This window comes from Moesziomyces antarcticus (assembly GCF_000747765.1).
Source record: "Moesziomyces antarcticus DNA, scaffold: scaffold_v10004, strain JCM 10317, whole genome shotgun sequence".
NCBI lineage: Eukaryota > Fungi > Basidiomycota > Ustilaginomycetes > Ustilaginales > Ustilaginaceae > Moesziomyces > Moesziomyces antarcticus.
The window spans coordinates 41,646-58,293 of record NW_014639006.1 but is presented as its reverse complement, the minus strand read 5'-3'; the positions used below and the strand labels follow the sequence as shown (position 1 = coordinate 58,293).

General features: G+C 63.5%; 6 protein-coding genes across 6 annotated transcripts; 4 read left to right on the top strand and 2 right to left on the bottom strand.

Annotated features, from left to right (window-relative positions):
• Nucleotides 1-2,076: 2,076 nt before the first annotated feature.
• On the top strand, nucleotides 2,077-6,159 carry PAN0_004d2128 (muskelin; the record flags this gene model as incomplete). The annotated part of the gene is made up of 1 exon (XM_014802073.1): nucleotides 2,077-6,159. The coding sequence occupies one exon, from the start codon at nucleotides 2,077-2,079 to the stop codon at nucleotides 6,157-6,159; it is 4,083 nt and encodes a 1,360-aa protein (XP_014657559.1).
• A 283-nt stretch (nucleotides 6,160-6,442) lies between these two features.
• Nucleotides 6,443-7,183, top strand: PAN0_004d2127 (uncharacterized protein; the record flags this gene model as incomplete). Its single annotated transcript, XM_014802072.1, has 1 exon — nucleotides 6,443-7,183. One exon carries the CDS (start codon nucleotides 6,443-6,445, stop codon nucleotides 7,181-7,183), a length of 741 nt encoding a protein of 246 aa, XP_014657558.1.
• Nucleotides 7,184-7,312: 129 nt separating this feature from the next.
• PAN0_004c2126 (uncharacterized protein) lies at nucleotides 7,313-9,050 on the bottom strand (the record flags this gene model as incomplete). The annotated part of the gene is made up of 3 exons (XM_014802071.1): nucleotides 7,313-7,353; nucleotides 7,454-8,174; nucleotides 8,508-9,050. 3 exons carry the CDS (start codon nucleotides 9,048-9,050, stop codon nucleotides 7,313-7,315), a joined length of 1,305 nt encoding a protein of 434 aa, XP_014657557.1.
• Nucleotides 9,051-9,716: 666 nt separating this feature from the next.
• Nucleotides 9,717-10,409, top strand: PAN0_004d2125 (uncharacterized protein; the record flags this gene model as incomplete). Its single annotated transcript, XM_014802070.1, has 1 exon — nucleotides 9,717-10,409. The coding sequence occupies one exon, from the start codon at nucleotides 9,717-9,719 to the stop codon at nucleotides 10,407-10,409; it is 693 nt and encodes a 230-aa protein (XP_014657556.1).
• Nucleotides 10,410-11,102: 693 nt separating this feature from the next.
• PAN0_004d2124 (UV excision repair protein Rad23) lies at nucleotides 11,103-12,374 on the top strand (the record flags this gene model as incomplete). Its single annotated transcript, XM_014802069.1, has 1 exon — nucleotides 11,103-12,374. The coding sequence occupies one exon, from the start codon at nucleotides 11,103-11,105 to the stop codon at nucleotides 12,372-12,374; it is 1,272 nt and encodes a 423-aa protein (XP_014657555.1).
• Nucleotides 12,375-13,136: 762 nt separating this feature from the next.
• On the bottom strand, nucleotides 13,137-16,412 carry PAN0_004c2123 (family 2 glycoside hydrolase; the record flags this gene model as incomplete). The annotated part of the gene is made up of 1 exon (XM_014802068.1): nucleotides 13,137-16,412. One exon carries the CDS (start codon nucleotides 16,410-16,412, stop codon nucleotides 13,137-13,139), a length of 3,276 nt encoding a protein of 1,091 aa, XP_014657554.1.
• Nucleotides 16,413-16,648: the final 236 nt, after the last annotated feature.

Sequence of the window (16,648 nt, the reverse complement as noted above, 5' to 3'; positions counted from 1 at the left end):
AGAGAGGCCGAGTTACGCATCGGAGTGCGTTTGGATACGAGAAGCGCGAGAGGTTGGTGGTGTTGATCGTGGTGGTTGCGAGACGTAGAGATGAACGCTGTCGAGGATCGATATACGAGATGCGAGGTTGTACTAGTGGAAGCAGCAGAAACGAACGTGCACAGGGTCGGACAGATTGGTCGATAAGTTGGCAAGCGTGCAAGTGTTGATGGCGGTGATAGTGATGGTGATGGTTGGCGGCCCAGATAGCAAGAGCAGTGATGAGGGTCTACAGAGGATGTAGCGTCAGTGGCGCTCGGAAGAATAAGGTGAGAGAGAAGTAGCGATGCTGCTGACGGGCTGCCGTTAACTTGGTGCTGCCGCTGCTGCTGCTGCTGCTGCTGCTGCTGCCAAAGTGAGCGGCTCTGCGGGATTTAGAGCGCGACGACGGTGTGGGAGCAGAGTGAGGCAGAGAGGCAGAGAGGCAGCCAAAAAAAGACGCCGGCTGCGTCACCGACCAAACAGCTGCTTGGTCTCTCTCTCTCCGCCTTCCGCCTTCCGCCTTCCGCCTGCTGCCGGCTCACGACTCTCAAAAAAAAAAAACCACCAAAAATGGTCATTCCAAAAATTGATAAAAATATCGCGCGGATTTTCTTTTAATAAATTGCGCGCCCGCCGCGCCCGGTCGGATGGCCACTCGGTTAGCACGATGCAGCCGCGGGTCTCGAGCCCAGATGTGTCTGGAAGCAGCATCGGTGGTAAGACTTGGTTGTACTGACTGTGTGTGGGCTGGGAAAGAGGCAGCCGCGGAAGACTAGGTGGCATTGATTGCCGCGCGTGCATCCGATTGCGGGCACCTTTGCAGCGCTGGACAGGCACCGTACAGGCACCGTACGGATGCATGCTGCTGAGCCGGGTGCCAAGATTTTGGCCGCCGCCAGCCGCCCCCCCGCCCAGTTTGGATGAATTTCTTTTCTTTTCTGCACTTTCAACTCACCGGGTCAGCCCATTTGGGCGCCGACTTGCCCTCTGTGCGTGGGACAGTGCGGCCATTCACTCAAGACGCCGACATCCGGCTTTGAGAGAGAGAGAGCTTTTGCCGACGCGCTCCAACAAAGAAGCCATGACAAACCGCGCTGAGCGCAACACCGTCTGCCCCGTAAGCGAGAGCACCGCCCCGGTACAGCCTAGCCCAGACGCTCCATTTTCACGATTGTTGAACCGCCAAAAAGATCAAAGATCTGCCGGCCCACTCGTACGCCCCTTGGGTCGTCGCATGGCGTCGCACCGCGGCCAATTTCCCGAGTTGGCGGGTCACCCAAAAGCCAATTTTCAACCTTTTTGCTGCTGCTTCTGCTGCCGCCAACAAAATTGACCGGCAGTGATCCAAGGGCGGCTTGGCCCTCTCACCTGCTCTCCCACATCGCTCGGCTCGGCTCAAATTGATCTTTGATCGAGCTGGCAAGTGCCATCGACTGAGCCAACTTGCGCGCCATACGATCCTGCCCATCTTTCGATCCTGGCTAACCGAGCATTATCGGGTGTCGATCGATTCGCTTCAACTTGCTGTATCCTGATATGCTGCTGCCCAGCCATCCCGCCTGCCATCGTGTGGTCGCGCTTCATTAGAAGCAAGCAAGCGACAGACGCTCCAAGCCGCTGATTGCGATGCCTTGATTTCCGGCTGTGGTTCCAGACTCTATCTCTCTCGCTCGGGCGGCTCCTTCGAAATCTCAAATCTCGGATCGGCAGATCCTTTCAGATCTACCTCTAAAATCGGGACGCGCTGGACCCTGACTGCACGGCATCCTCAGCTCCACATGCCGGGGCGCAGCGGCAGTCGAGGCGCGATTCAGGATTGGCGTCGGCCTGCACTGACCGCCGACACTGACCGCCGCCCACAAAGACCGCCTCGACCGACGCGTGCGAGTGTCGCCCTAGCCTCCTAGCCTCCTTACTCCTCATCACCCACGCACCACCATATCACCACGAATTGGCGCCAACCACGCATTCAACCCTTCCGCATCGTCTCTGCTCACCCATCCTCGTGCTGTCCGAGCCGGGCCACGCTCCGTCGTGCGCTCTCTTGATAACACCATGTCGTCGCTCGCTCCCCCTCCAGACGCCAACGATGCCATCACTCCCTTGCAACAGCTCCTCAGCTCTCCCAACGTGCCACTCAAGTACTCGATCGCACAGGCTTCCTCATGGTCAGGCACCTACCATCCCTCCAACATCCTCCACAATCGTCCGCACGAGATGTACTCGAGGTGGTCCGGCTCCTCGCAGCATGCCGTCAACTCTGCCTCCTCCTCTTCTTCCACCGGCACCGGCACCGGCACCGGCATCAACCCTCCCACCTACCTCTCCCAGTCTGCTGGCACTCAGACCAACACAGCCGCCCCCTCCTCATCCACCACCAGCGCCGCATCCAACCCCGCATCCAGCCCCTCCCTCTCGGCTGCCCTCCCGCCGCTCGCATCCCAGTCCGCAGCCAGCAGCCGCCGCACCGCATCCGTACCCGTCATGAGCAACGCAGCAGCATCAGCATCAGCCAACGTACAAAAACAGTACATCATCCTCAAACTCGACAAGCCCAGCGTCGTGCGCTCCATCACCTTTGGCAAGTATCACAAGCCCCATCCGTGCAACCTGCGCGACTTCAAGGTCTACGGCGCCACCTCCATCGACTCCCTCCTCCCCACCTCCTCCGTCCACGGTAGACCCCCTGCCACAAAACGCCTCCTCCGCGGCGGCCTCAAGAACGACGCCATCCCAGAATCCTTCGAACTTCGCTGGCTCGAAGACGCCGCCACCGGCTCCGGCTCCGCTTCCTCCATCGACGGCGCCATCCGCATCCCCGCAGACGGCGAGCCAGACCGTCGCTCCGCCACAAACGCGCTCGTCAACACCGGAAACGCCGTGCCCTTCGCCATCCGCTACATCAAGATCGTCCCCCTCGCAGCCCACACGCCCAACTACAACTTTTCCATCTGGCACGTCGCCCTCGCCGGTGTCTCCGATCCCGCGCTCGTCTCTCGCGTCGCAAAGAGCTACGACCTCCACCGCCACTCCTCCACCACCCGCCTCATCCTCAAGCACCTCCGCCAACACGGTCACCACACCGCCTTCCAGGCGCTCCTCCAGTCTTCCCGCCTCGCTCCACCCGCACCTGCCGAAGCGACCGCCGCTCTACACTCAAAGCTGCTCCCCTACAGTCCGCTCCGTCCCTTTGAACACCCGCTCCTCACCTCTCTCTTCGACGCTCTCGTTCGCCGCGGAAACTGGGACGAGGTGGAGATCTGCCTCAATCGCGCCGCCTACGGTGACGCCGCCGCCGCCGTCCAATCCGCCGCCAACAGCGGCTCCAACACGCCCCTCTCGCCTTCCACCGCCAACCTCAGCCGCAGCGGCGTTTGGACGCAGCCTTGGCTCAAATCCATGTTCGCCTCCTACATCTCGCGCCAAACCCCCAAACCCAGCTGGTCCCACATCCAACCCTCGGCCCCCGCCTCGCTCCCCTCCGCCTCTCCCTACCACCCATCCGCAGCACCTGCCCCTGCCTCGACGCCCATTGCTCCCTCCGGTCGCGGCGGCCACGCCATGGTCTTTGACTCCGACAAGGGCATCGCATACCTCTTTGGCGGCTGGGACGGCAAGCGCGACCTCTCCGACCTCTGGGCCTACCACGTCAGCGAGAATCGCTGGCGACTCATCTCTGCCGATACCCAGCTCCAGGGTGGCCCCAGCCCGAGAAGCTGCCACAAGATGTGCCTCGACGAAAAGAGCGGCTGCATTTATCTGCTCGGTCGCTACGTCGACTACGAGAGCGCAGACCAAGCCGAGCCCGTGCCCGCCGACTCGATCGCCCACCCCTCCCGCACTACCCCTGCCGTCTCCACGCTGCCGGTCACTCCCTCCTCATCCACCGCACGCACCACACGCGCCAACTTCCTTGCGCGCTATCCCGAATCCATCGCTCGCGACATACAGATGATCCTCTCCGACGCATCTGCCGACACCGACGACATTGGCACCGAAGGCGCTGGTGCTGGCGCTGGCGCTGGCGCTAGCGCCGCCGCATCGACACCAGCGCCCGCTTCCTTGTCCGAGTCGTCGCCTCTGCTTGCTGGCAGCGGCGCCGGCTCTGCGGACACCAACAGCCGCTCTCCCAGACCCTCAACCCGCACACACAGCGCCGCGCGCACCGACTCGCAGCAGCGCACCGCCGCACCCGCATCGCCACCCGGTCGCGAGGCCGACTTCTTCCGCTTCTCCACGCGCTCCGAGCGATGGGAGCGCCTCAGCGCCGACACGCACGCCGACGGCGGGCCCAAGCTCATCTTTGACCACGGCCTCGTCATCGACGCGCAGAACCAGATGATGTACGTCTTTGGCGGCCGCGTCACCGACTCGGACCCCACCAAGTTTGAGTTCAGCGGCATGTGGCGCTACGACATCATCCAGCGCAGCTGGACGTTTCTGTTCGACGACCGCACCTCCAACGGCGCCAAGATCCTCAGCCGCTCGGGACACAGCATGCTGCTCGACAGCGGCAGGCCGGGCGCGTCCGGCATGTCGCCCTCGCATACGCGCCAGATCTGGATCCTCGGCGGCCAGCGCGGCGCCTCGGCCACCTTCCTTGCCGACATGTATACCTACAACCTCGCCACGGGCGCCGTGCGCGAGGTGTCGCGCAACACGGCGCACAACGGCCCCGAGGCCGCCTTCACCCAGCGCGCCACCATCGACGTGGCCGCGCGCGAGATCAGCGTGTTTATCGGCCTCATCGGCGGCCGCACCGAGCGCAAGCGCAGCGCATTCTGGATCTACAGCATCCCGCGCTCGTCATGGCGCAAGGTGTACGAGTACGAGGGCGGCATCTCCTCCGAGTTTGCCTCCGACACGATCAGCGCTGGTGGAGGTGGCGGCGGCATGGAAGGTGGCATGGGCGCGGATGAGGCCATGCTGGGTGCAGGCGGGGCCGACGGCATCGATTTTGACGGCGAACTCGAGGGCGACGAGGTGCCCGAGTCCGGCCCGCTTCAGGCGCTTCCCGCCTACTCGGACGACATGAGCGCCGATGAAGAGATGCCCATCGACCCGCCTGCCAACAGCTGGACCGCCTACACGGGCCAGAACGCCGACGCGGCCGCAACGGGAGCGCCCGCATTCGCCACCGCTCGATCGCCGCACGCCTCAACGCCCAACGCCGGCCGCAACCGAGCGGACTATGGACCGGGGACGTCCAGCGGCGTGCATCCGACGGAGCCGCAGCCTCGGTACGCCACGCAGCTCGTATTCGACGACCGCAAGAAGGTGTACTACCTGCACGGTGGCAACCCCGAGGATGCATCCGATCGCTCGTACCGGCTCGACGACTTCTGGAGGCTGACGCTGCTGCGGCCGACACCGGGCGAGATTCTGCGCCGCGCCAAATTCCGTGTGCGTCGGCAGCGGTTCCTCGAGATGACGCGCAACCTGGCGCGCATGCCCAACGACTCGGACGACGACTTTGGCGCGTCGGCACCGAGTGCGGCCGTCGCGGGCGGCGATGTGCAAATGCAGCCGCAGCTGGGACTGGAGGCGCTCATGTATCTGCAGACCGAGGTAGGTGCGGTGGTGGACCACTCGGACGAGTCCGAGTCGCGTCTGTTCCGGCGGCTCATGTCGCACCTGCTGAGTGCCGAGACGAGCGGCTGGACGGCGCGCGCGCCTGGTCTCGATGGCAGCACGGACGAGGCGCTGAGCCCGCTGCGTGGCGAGGCTGCGCCTAGCTTGGGTGGCGGTGCGATGGGCTCGTCGCCGCTCAACCCGAATACGGGCTCGTCGCCGCACGACAGCTGGGGCGCCGCGGGCTTCAAGCGGCCGCGCGACGAGGCCGAGACCGAGGAGGCCGAGATGGGCAGCTCCGTGTCGTCGCTCATGAGTGCCGAGGACGGATCCGAGACGATGTTGTCGGCGTCGCAGGTGCTGCAGCACCGACTCAAGCGGAGCGCAGGCGCATCTGCCGCGCCCAAGCTGCCCACGCTCAGCGTCCGGGACGACGAGGGCCGCCCCGCGGCGCTGTACGTCGAGCGAACGCGACTCTTCCGCGAGCTCATCGAGTACTTTAACCCCGAGCTCGTCGAGCCGCGCGCCGAGCTGGACGGCTGCATCGAAGCCGCGCTCGGCGCCTAGACCACCTAGGCGTAGTCAACATGCAAACTGTACAAGTGTTTGGCTCCACGATGTGGGCGATTGAGTGAGATCGAATGTGAGACTGAGATCGGGCAGTGAAAGTAAGATCGGGTCGATGAACGCGTCGAAGGTGGCGATCCGTCCGTGCGTCGATGCTTGCGGTCGCGAAGAATCCATCTGGCGCCAAGCATCTTACCACCAGCATCATTGCCACTGCCGGCTTTCGGAACCCAACCACCACCCACACAGGAAGGCTCCTGAAGTATCACTTGGACTTTTCACGATGGAGGCGAAACTGCAGTCGCTCAAGGTGGCGGAGCTCAAGGCGCTGTTGACGTCGGCGGGGCTGGCGGTGTCGGGCAACAAGCCGGACCTGATTCAGAGGCTGCTTGAGAACCCAGCTGCCACCGCGTCGCTCGGGGGAGAGGCACAAGAAGCGGCTGCTGCAGCTGAACCTGCTGCTGCGCCGGAAGCAGTTGTCGAGGCTGCATCCGAACCTTCTCCGGCGCCTGCAGCAGCCGCCCCCGCGGCGGTTTCAGAGGCAAGCGAGGCTTCGCCAGCAGCGTCTGGTGCGGCAGTGCAGGCGTCCGAGTCGGAGCAACGCGATGCGCTCATCCGGGAGCTGGAGAAACGCAAGGCGCGTGCGGCCAAGTTCGGGCAGCCGCTGGGCGAGGCGGAACGCAAACTCGAACGCGCCATCAAGTTCGGATTGGCCGCAAGCGACGAGGCGGACGTCGCCAAGCTCTCGCAACCTCTTGGAGCGCCGACGAAGAGAGAGGGGAACAAGGCAAAGCCTGCACAGCCTGCACAGCCTGCACAGCCTGCTCAGCGCGTGGAGAGCGAAGAGGAGAAGCAGCAGCGTCTGGCGGCGCTCGAGGCGGAAAAGGAAAAAGCGCGCAAGCGCGCCGAACGCTTTGGCCTCGTTCCGAAAGAGTCGGCTGAAGAGGCCGACAAGAAACGCAAGAGAGACGCGCGATTCAACAACGCGGACACCCCAGCCGAGGACAAGAAGCTCAAGACGTAGCCGCTCAGACAATCTCACACGTGGACGCTGCTGATGCGAGGGTTCGATGATTGACAGCGTGTGCGGGTGTGTGGACGTGCAGATCGGAAGGGGCGCGGGGAGTGTGGTTAGGGGATGAAGGGGGATTGTTCAGCTCGACTTTTTCGCCTTTTCCTCTGCGGCGTACTGGTCTATACACACGATCAAAGAGAGGTGGTGTTAGCAACCCTGCGACGGGATCGTGCGACTGGAGTGGGTTGGGTGTGAAGGGGGGGGGGGGGGGGGGCTTACTTTTGAAGGGAAAGTTGCTGACCGACTTATCCTTTGCACTTGCATCTCCGGCCTTTTTGCTGTTGCGCGTGAGGTCGTTTCCGAACATGAACACGGCGAGGCCCCAGAAAGCAAAGCCGGCGTGTGCTGCTCCCAACACCTTTCCGAGGGTCCCAATGCCCAGCGCCGCCGGATCCATGCTGCCGGTGCGCTTGTTGGGGCTCGAAAAGCTCCAGGCCGAGTAGGCGTTGACGCCAAAGTACACGGTGCTGATCACGACGGTGGGGATTCGGAAGGGTGATTTACCGGACGAGGATGCGTCGGGTACGGGCGAGGTCGTGACGGGGATGGCGCCGGAGAGGACGAGGATGAGGGCGGCGATGGCGAGCATGCCGAGCGCGTTGGTGTGCGATGCGTATCGCTCGAGCGGCGTCAGCTGCGGACCGATCGCGCTCACGGCACTGCGGTCGGCGTCGGAAGCGGCCTGTCCCACAGCGCCGCGTGGCGTCGAAAGCAGCAGCAGCATGCGTGGGAACAGAAGGAGCGGCAAAGACAGCGCGATCAGAAACGCAGAGGCGGCATAGGCAAAGTAGTGCGCCGGATTGCTCGGCGACGACAGCGCATCCACATCTTCGCGTTTGCTCTTCTCCATGGTGAGATCCGCTTGTTGTGTCAGAGAAATCGAGGAATCAGGAGCTGGATAGGGTGATATGGAGGATGGAAGTGCTTCGGATGCCGTCGACTCAGTTTATAGCTTCAGTCCTCACCGGCATGCCATCTTGCTCTAACTTGACAGCGCACGGACGTATGGCCAATGGTGGCGGGCTGCAATGAGGTCACGCTGCCACGCTATGCGGCCATGAATCATCGGTGGCTCAGCATGAAGTTGGCTTTCTCTGCCCGAGGTGCGGGGGGCGAGTCTAGACAGGCTCGAGAGGGAGGCTGCAACGGCTACGTCATCCCAAGTGCCAAACGGCAGCCAGTGTGAGATTGCGACCTTCCGCACAACTGTGCTCGTGGCGCATCGAGACCATCCGCCGCAACGTCGAGCGCAGCTGGATCAGGAAAGGCACACATGGCGGAGTGCGAGAGGCGAGAGAGAGCCAAAGGGGAAGGAGCACGACGGCTGGCCATCACGGGTGCCGTTGCGGCGGCTCGGATCGCTCGGCGAGAGGTGCATGGTGAGGCCGAGCGCGAAGACCGAGGCGCGCAGCGGCAGCAGCAGTGTGCAGCCGGTCTCGCTGGCGTCAAATGAGACATCTGGACCCTGAACGCACGCACGCGTCCGCGATTGCTCAGCTTTTGCCAACTTTGCTGCCTCGACCCCCGCCAGCCTCTCCTCTGGGCCACCTGACGATGCAACAGTCTTGGTTGCGACATGCAGACAAGAAGGCAGACGCATTGACAGACGTGATGAGCTGGCGTGGATCTGTTCGCGACGGGGAGAGCCACGACCGAGAAGGGAAGGGGCAGAGAGGGGGGCGAGCGAAAAAGGAAAGGCCACATTCCGGCCACCTTGGTCGCGGAATGCAAGAGCGTCGGTGCTGGATCGGCAGCGTGCATTGACGCCGGCACTGCATACTGCACGGCTCCTATGTGCGCAGCAGGTGGCTAGCATACGATGCACTCTTTGCAACGCTCGCTGCGCATACGTCGTGTGCGTGCGTGCGGCATTGTTCAACACGCAGCGCGCTTCATGCGTCTCGACGATCCGCAATGCATCCTCCAAGCCGAGCCGCGTGCTCTTCGCCTCGGCCCAAGCCTGCCGCCGACGGCTGCTGCAACGCTACCGCCCCACTGACCCCCGCATCGCTCGTCCTTCTGTTGCATCTCGCAAACGCTTGCCTTATATCATAGCCGCCTGGCGTTGCTGTTCAAGCCTCTTCTTTCGATCCTTCCATACGTCTCGTTTCTCTCCACCATCACTTACTCACTCGCTCCCGCTCCCCAGTTCCCAATCCCCTTTCCCCTCAAGGCCCCACCCTTCAACGACTCGACCCACGCTCGCTTTATCAAACCCACACTCTCTTTTGAACCAGCTCATACTCTCGGCCCCACCACGCTCGCTAAGCTTCGGTTTGCAATCTGCATTCACCCGCATCGCACGCACGCACACACACGCACGTTGCTCCTAACCCGCTCCTTGCGCCCCACCAATCCCAACGCTCTTCACAAGCCACGCAGCCAACCGCGAGGTCTATAAAGCACACACATCTGCTCCCATCTAAGCGTCGATTCGATCCGCATCCATCCAACCCCTTCCCACGTTTTCCTCTTCAACAAGATGCGTTTCGGTACTTCGTCTACGCTGTGTGCGCTCGTCGCTGTTGGTGGAGCATATGCGTCGGTGCTGCCGCGCGTGCTCGACTCGTACGATCTGGGCATGCCCGTGCTGGAGCGCGAGGTGCCCGTGCTGCAGTGCGACTCGCAGCCGCTGCACGTGGGCCAGCTCAAGCTCGTCTCGTCCGCCGGTCGTGAGGTGAGCGCCGCCTTCGAGGGTCTGCGCGACGCCGACGGCTTCCAGCAACTCGACGTGCAAAAGGCAGGCCAGCCGGCGCGCTACGAGAACTTTGCCTTCACCCAGTGCAACTCGACCTTCATGGCGTACCAGCCCGAAGCCAACAAGGCGGCCGAGGTGTTCTACGGCCGTCTGCAGCCCGCCCACCTGGTCGGCAAGCGCTGCGTGGCGGCCGACTACCTGGCCAAGGCAGACTCGAGGCTGATTGCGGACAAGTGCAACCCTTCGGACGACTCGGGCCAGCTGCTGCAGTTCTGGAGCCTCACCAAGCAGCCTGCTGCCGAGGAGGGCAAGTTCCAGTACTATGTCAACTTCCTCGGCCAGCCCGACGGCCAGAGCGCCGACTTCCCCGGCGGCTACACGCTCAGCAAGGCCAACGTAGGCGCCAACAAGCTCGTGCGTCTCGCGCACAACCAGGATGCCGGCAAGCCCAGCGCCTTCTTCCTCAAGCTCGCGTGAGCGCCAAACCTTGGTTTCTGCTCGCCAAAGCTTGTTCCCGTCCCGTCCAGACCGTCTAACTGTATCTTAGTATCCGCCTCTCCCTCCTTCCTCGCCGCTTTTCTCGGTCTTTCCCGGCTCCGACTTGCGTACATGGCCTGGTGGGGCTGGTCGAGCGGCGCCGTCTCTCGAGTCGTGTCTCTGTAAAGAGCGGGCTCCTGGACGTCCTGTGCCGCAGGCCGGATCCATCCCGCCTTGTCCCCTCCCTTCCCGCCTCCGACCCTGCTGCTTGCCAGTCAGTCTACGAATGCAACGTGTTCATGACCGTCATGAGAGACAGTTGGGAGTGATTGTGCTCAAGTCGTTGAGAAGCGATGCGCAAATCGACGTGATCGGAGGGCGCGTTGGCGAGGCAGCGAGGCAGCGAGGCAGCCCAGCAGGCACAGCGAAGGGTGAGCGCAATGTGGCAATGTTAGATCTTGGATCCGATCGTGGATTTTGCTGTGCGGCGGGTCCAAAGGCGAGGCCGAAAGGCGAGCGAGAGTTGACGCGTCCTCCTCCAAACCTCCACTGCGGAGCGACGGCGCAAAAGCGTTGCAGAGCGAGAGACGCAGGCTGAGTCCAGACAGAAGCCATCGCCCCAACCATCTGGCGCCTTTGCCACCTCTCTTCCACCTCCACCTCCCAGCTTCAACAAAGCATAGATCGCCGCCCATGAAGCTCCTCATCAAATCCCTCGCCGGTGGCAACTTCCACCTCGATGCCGAGCTCTCGGACACCATCGGCACCATCAAGCAAAAGATCCAGTTCGAACAGGGCCACAATCCCGAATGCCAAAAGATCATCTTCTCCGGCAAGATCTTGACCGACGACAAGACCGTCGCCGACTGCAACATCAAGGAGAAGGACTTTCTCGTGGTGATGGTCTCCAAGCCCAAGGCTCCCAAGCCTGCTGCACCCGCCGCCGCATCATCCTCCTCCTCCTCCACCACAACAGCAGCCGCAGCCGCAGACACTGCCAAGCCCGCCGAGTCGGCTCCTTCCACCACCACCACCACCACCACCGAGAGCGACAAGCCTGCTCCGGCCGCACAAGCCGGCTCGACTGCCGCCCCGTCATCCACCGAGGCGAGCGCCGCACCCGCTGCTGCCGACGCCACCCCGGCAGGCGCCGGCGGCTCGTCCGGCAGCTTCCTCACGGGCGGCCCGCTCGAGGCCGCCATGCAGGGCATGATGGAGATGGGCTTTGAGCGCGACCAGGTGCAGCGTGCCATGCGTGCCGCCTTCAACAACCCGGACCGCGCCGTCGAGTATCTCATGACCGGCATCCCCGACCACCTCGCCAACCCACCAGCCGAGCAGTCCGCACAGACGCCCAGCGCCGCCGCCAACGCGCCCGCCACCCCCGCAGCCCCGTCCGCAGGCGCTGCCGCACGCGTGCCCGCCACCCCCGCCACACCCTCCCCCGCCAGCGGCCGCGCTGGCAATCTCTTTGAGGCCGCCGCCGCCGCACAGCAGGCAGGCCGAGGCGGTGCACGCGGTGCTGGTGCGGCTGGTGCCGGTGCAGGCGCAGGTGCAGGCGCAGCGAGCCTGCTCGGCGAAGACGACGGCTCGGGCGAACAGGTGATCGACCTGGGCAACCCAGCCATGCTGGCGCAGCTGCAGCAGCTCGTGCAGCAGAACCCGGCGGCGCTCCAGCCGCTCGTCCAGGCCATCGCCCAGTCCAATCCGCAGCTCGCCGAGGCCATGAACCACGATCCGCAGGGCGTGCTCTCGCTGCTCGCCGGCGGTGCGGGCGGCGCGGGCGACGAGATGGAGCTGCCCACGCTCGCCGAACTCAGCGACGAGGACCGCGCCGGCGTCGAGCAGATCGTCGCCATGGGCATCCCCGAGGACAAGGCCATCGAGTCGTTCTTCATGTGCGGCAAAAACGTAGAGATGGCCGTGCAGTACTACTTTGAGAACCCGCAGGATTTCGACGATTAGTCGACGCAAGCGCATGCGGTGGTAATTTCAGTGGTGTCGGGCATGAAGCATTCGCGTGTGCGCGTGGACAGTTTGTCCAAGAGAGCACGAATGAAGATGAGCGCGAGCCGAGACAACCTCTGTCCTAGGAGGGGGCTGGACAGGGTTGCTCCTTGCGAATCCAACCAGGCTCATGACGCGAATGCGGTTCAGCAACCTGCGCGGCGATGCTCGACTCGCTCGACGCTGCGCCCGCCCCGCTCTGGCGTTGGCGGTGGCTGAGCGGAGTGGGCGACCAACAGCGCCCGTCGAGACCAACATCGCATGTCAAGACAGTCAATCGATCAACGCGGGCCAACATTCACGTGTGTGGGGGCGGGTTTGTCGCAGAGGCAAGACGCGGTGAGGGTGGCGAACCAGTGCATGCAGGCGCGAACGAGGAGCAGCGTCGTTGAGGTGTTCGGATTGAGAGAGACGGGCTTAGACAAATGCCAGCTGCTTCAGGCAAGCTTTCGGCCGCCCGCTCGGCTTTGGGCGGCATGGTCGCACAGCAGCGGCAGCAGCCAGATCCAACACTCGACTCCCAACGCCGCCTCTTGCCGTGCCAATTCGGCCGCGTGAGTCGCTCCGTGCCTTTCAACCAGCCAGCCAGGCCGTCCCGCCCAACCAACCGCGACGTTGTGGCATTCACGTGTGCAGGGCCGGCTCATCAAAGAGCGAGGACGCGGTGCGGGTGACAGACCAACGCGTTTGGTGTTTCAACGTGTGCGATTGCGCGTCAGCTTATGGCGTGTGCGGGGGTAAATTGTCCAAGAGTGACGAGGCGGTGAGCTGATCGAACCAGTCCTTGTACGTTTGCGTGCCGGATGTGGCGCGGACAAAGACGAGCGTGAGTTCAGCGTTGGGGTTGAGGAAGAACGCGTTGGTGGGGGCGAGCGTTGTGGGGTGGGCAAAGTAGCCGGCCATATTCGAGGTCAGGGTGAGCCAGGGTGCGGTGGCTGTGCCCGTGTTGGTGATTCTGATGTGCCAGTGCTCTGCGTCCGGGGGATGGTGCGCGTGCAGTGTGATGATGGGTCGGGCGTGCGTAGAGACCCGAGCAAGTGATGCGGCGAGAGACGGCATGTGTGTCCAGTAACTCACCACCTCGGTGCCAGTGAGGACGAGCGCGAGGCGGACGTAGCAGCGAGTGTCCCTGCATAGCTGGGTGGGATTCAGCTGCCAAGCGCGCCACCACCCGACGTCTTCCTCGACGTGCACGCCGAAGCGACGCTCCTCAAGCAGCGTGCCGTAAAAGTCGAACCACTCGACCACCAAGTACCCACCCTCATGGCTGGCACCAGTGTAGACAACGCCGATATCGAGCAGGCTGTTCGAGGTGTTGTAGATCGCCACGGGTGCAACAGGCGCTTGGGCGCAAGCGAGGGTGTAGTGCGCCAGCTTCCAGCTGCCCGAGTACTCGACGCTCGACCACGTCGTTCCCGTCCACACGTCGTTGAGCTGCCATACGATCAGGCCGCGGTTGCGCTCGCCGCGTGCAGCCCCGCGGCGGTACTCGGCTACCTGGTTGGCTACGAACAGGGCGTGGTAGAGCTGGCTCGACTCGGTCCAGCGCCGCAACAACGCACGCCCACTCTTGCCCGACTGGTCCGGATCGGCGAACCACGTCTGCACTCCCGCCTTGAGCTGCTGCATCCCTTCGTCGGCAGCGAAGGGGTAGCTAAGGTTGCCCGCGGGTGGATGCTTGAGATGTGCGTGCATGACAATCGAGTCGACTGTACACTGCGGCTTGGACCCAGTCTGCACTCCCACCTTGAGTCGCTGCACGCCCTCGTCGGCGGCACAGGGGCAGCTGAGGTTGCTCGCCCCTTCGACTGAGCATGCCAGCTCGGCAACATCATTGCACGAGCGCAGCATGGGAGACTGCGCCTTGAACTGCTGCACATCCTCGTCAGCGGTCAAGGGATAGTCAAGGTTGCCCGCCGAGTCAACTACACACGCGGGCTCGAGCGCATCGCTGCACGAGCTGGGCAGGATCTGATCGAGTGCGTGAATGGACGGCAGGGAGAACATGCCGAACTCGACCATGAAGCGCACGCGCGGGTAGCTGGCGATGTCCCACGCGCGCGCGGCGTCGTATCCATAGTGTTCGCCTGTACCGTGCAGCTCGTTGTGCGGATAGGCCGTGTATCGTCCACGGTACGGATGCAGCGAGACATAGCCCGTTGTCGTCGAGCATGGAATGTACGATAGCGCGCGAGTGGTGTCGAGCACCTCGTCCCGCACGGCATGGTCGAAGAGCATCTCGTAGGCGCGTTTCCATTCTGCATCGCGCGTGCGGTGGCCGTAGCCACCGAGAAAGTACAACTCGCCCTCGTTATTCCCCACCACGGTGACGACGCTCGCATGCGAGACAACGCCAGCCACGGCCTGTGCCACCTCGGCGCGCACATCGGCGACGAATGCATCGTGAGCCGGGTAAAGGGATGCGGCGAACATGGTGTCGAGCCAAACAAGCATGCCCATTTGATCGCATGCATCGAGCAGCTCGCGAGAGGGATAGCTTCCGCCGCCCCAGATGCGCAGCAGGTTGACGTGCGCCGCAGCGGCCGAGTCGAGCAGCCAGTGCATGTAGCCCGGCGCCGCTCGCGGACCGAGCGTGTCGAGCGGGATGAGGCTCGTACCCACCACGTACACCTCGCGCGCGTTGACGAGCAGGCGAAAGTGCGAGCCCGGCTGAACGTGCTCGGATGATGCCTGTGCGCGCGGGATGCGCGAGAGGTCGAGCGCGGCAGTACGGAATCCAACGCGGCGGCGCAGATGGATGTGCAGCTCGTCGCTATGCACTTCTAGGGTATACAGCGTCGGCTCGCCGTATCCGCGCGGCCACCAGAGCAAAGGTGCACCCTCCCCGCTGCTGTGCATCTCAAACGCCGCATGCACCCGCTCGTTGAGTCCCGCCTCGATAACGGGCAGCGACAGCAGCGTGTCCGGCATGGCCACGCCCAGCGATGGGATCGCAATGCGCACCGACGGCCGCTCCACACGACGCGCCGTGAGCAGCGTAAGCGACACATTGACCACCCAGTTTGCATCCGGATCTGGCGGCACAAGATTGTTCGTCTGCCCCTTGCGGTAGATGTCGACGTGCCAATCCACAACGTGCACCTCCTGCTGCAGTTTAGCGGCCTCGACGGACGCTGGACCGCAAAGCTCCACGAGGTATGCCGGCTTGTGCGGGCCCACGGGCATTAGGGCGGGACCCCAGTCCCAGCCAAAGTCGGACTGCTGCTTGCGCACAAAGATGCGGTGCGGATAGGCATAGTCGGACGTGCGCGAGCGCGTGGGGCTCTCGACCTGGTTTGGGTAGCCCGGATCGAAGCGTCGAGCCTGCTCGGCTGCATACGTGTTGATATTGTGAAAAACGAGCGTGAGGTTCCTGTGCTGTGCAGATGGCTGCTCCAGCAGGTGCGAGGGGATGCGCACGGCGTGCCAGGTGTGTTGGTTGCGCGTGCGCAGAAGACGCTCTCCGCCCAGGAACACATCGGCGACGGTGTCGAGACCGTCAAAGTGGAGCCAGTACTGGTGCTGGGTCGGCTTGTGCGTCGGGCGGATCTGGTCGAGGACGGGGGCTAGATCAGCCGTGTATGTCCACGCGGGCTCCTCGGCGATCCAACGCTGTTGTCCCTCGTTAAGTCCGACAGCAGGATCCTGGATGATGCCTGCGCGGAGGAGGTCGAGATGCACGAGCGACGGCAGCAAGGCATCGACGCTGATGGAGCGGTTGGCATTGGTGAGCGTCCAGCGCAGGTGGGCGGGCGCTGCTCGTGCGCGCCAGCCATGCAGGGGGTCGCCGGCGTCATCGTCGATGGCCGCGGTGAGGTTGCGCGGCCGCGGAGGGAATGCTCGCTGGTGTGTCTGCAGCGTAGATAGCGACCATACCCTCGCACGCGAGTTGGACGGCACTACCTCGGGCGGCAGCTGCCATGGCTGCTGATGGATTGCTAGCCCGAGCGCGGCCGAGGCGAGCAGCCAGGCAATCGCGACGAGAAGCTGATGCATGCCATGCAGCGTAATCAAGGCATGCCAGGCCCGATGCTGCCAGACCCCAAAGCACAGGAGTGCAGGTGGAGTGGGCGAGCTTTAAAAGGGCGCCTGGAGCGTGAGACAGTTTCTGACAAGGAGCCGCTTCGTAATGCGGCTGGTTTGTGCGAGCGGACCCTGCATGGGTGCACGAGCCGTGCCAAGAAGAGGCGCTGCTGTGCTACAGTGCTATCATCCTCTCGCTACGTTACAGC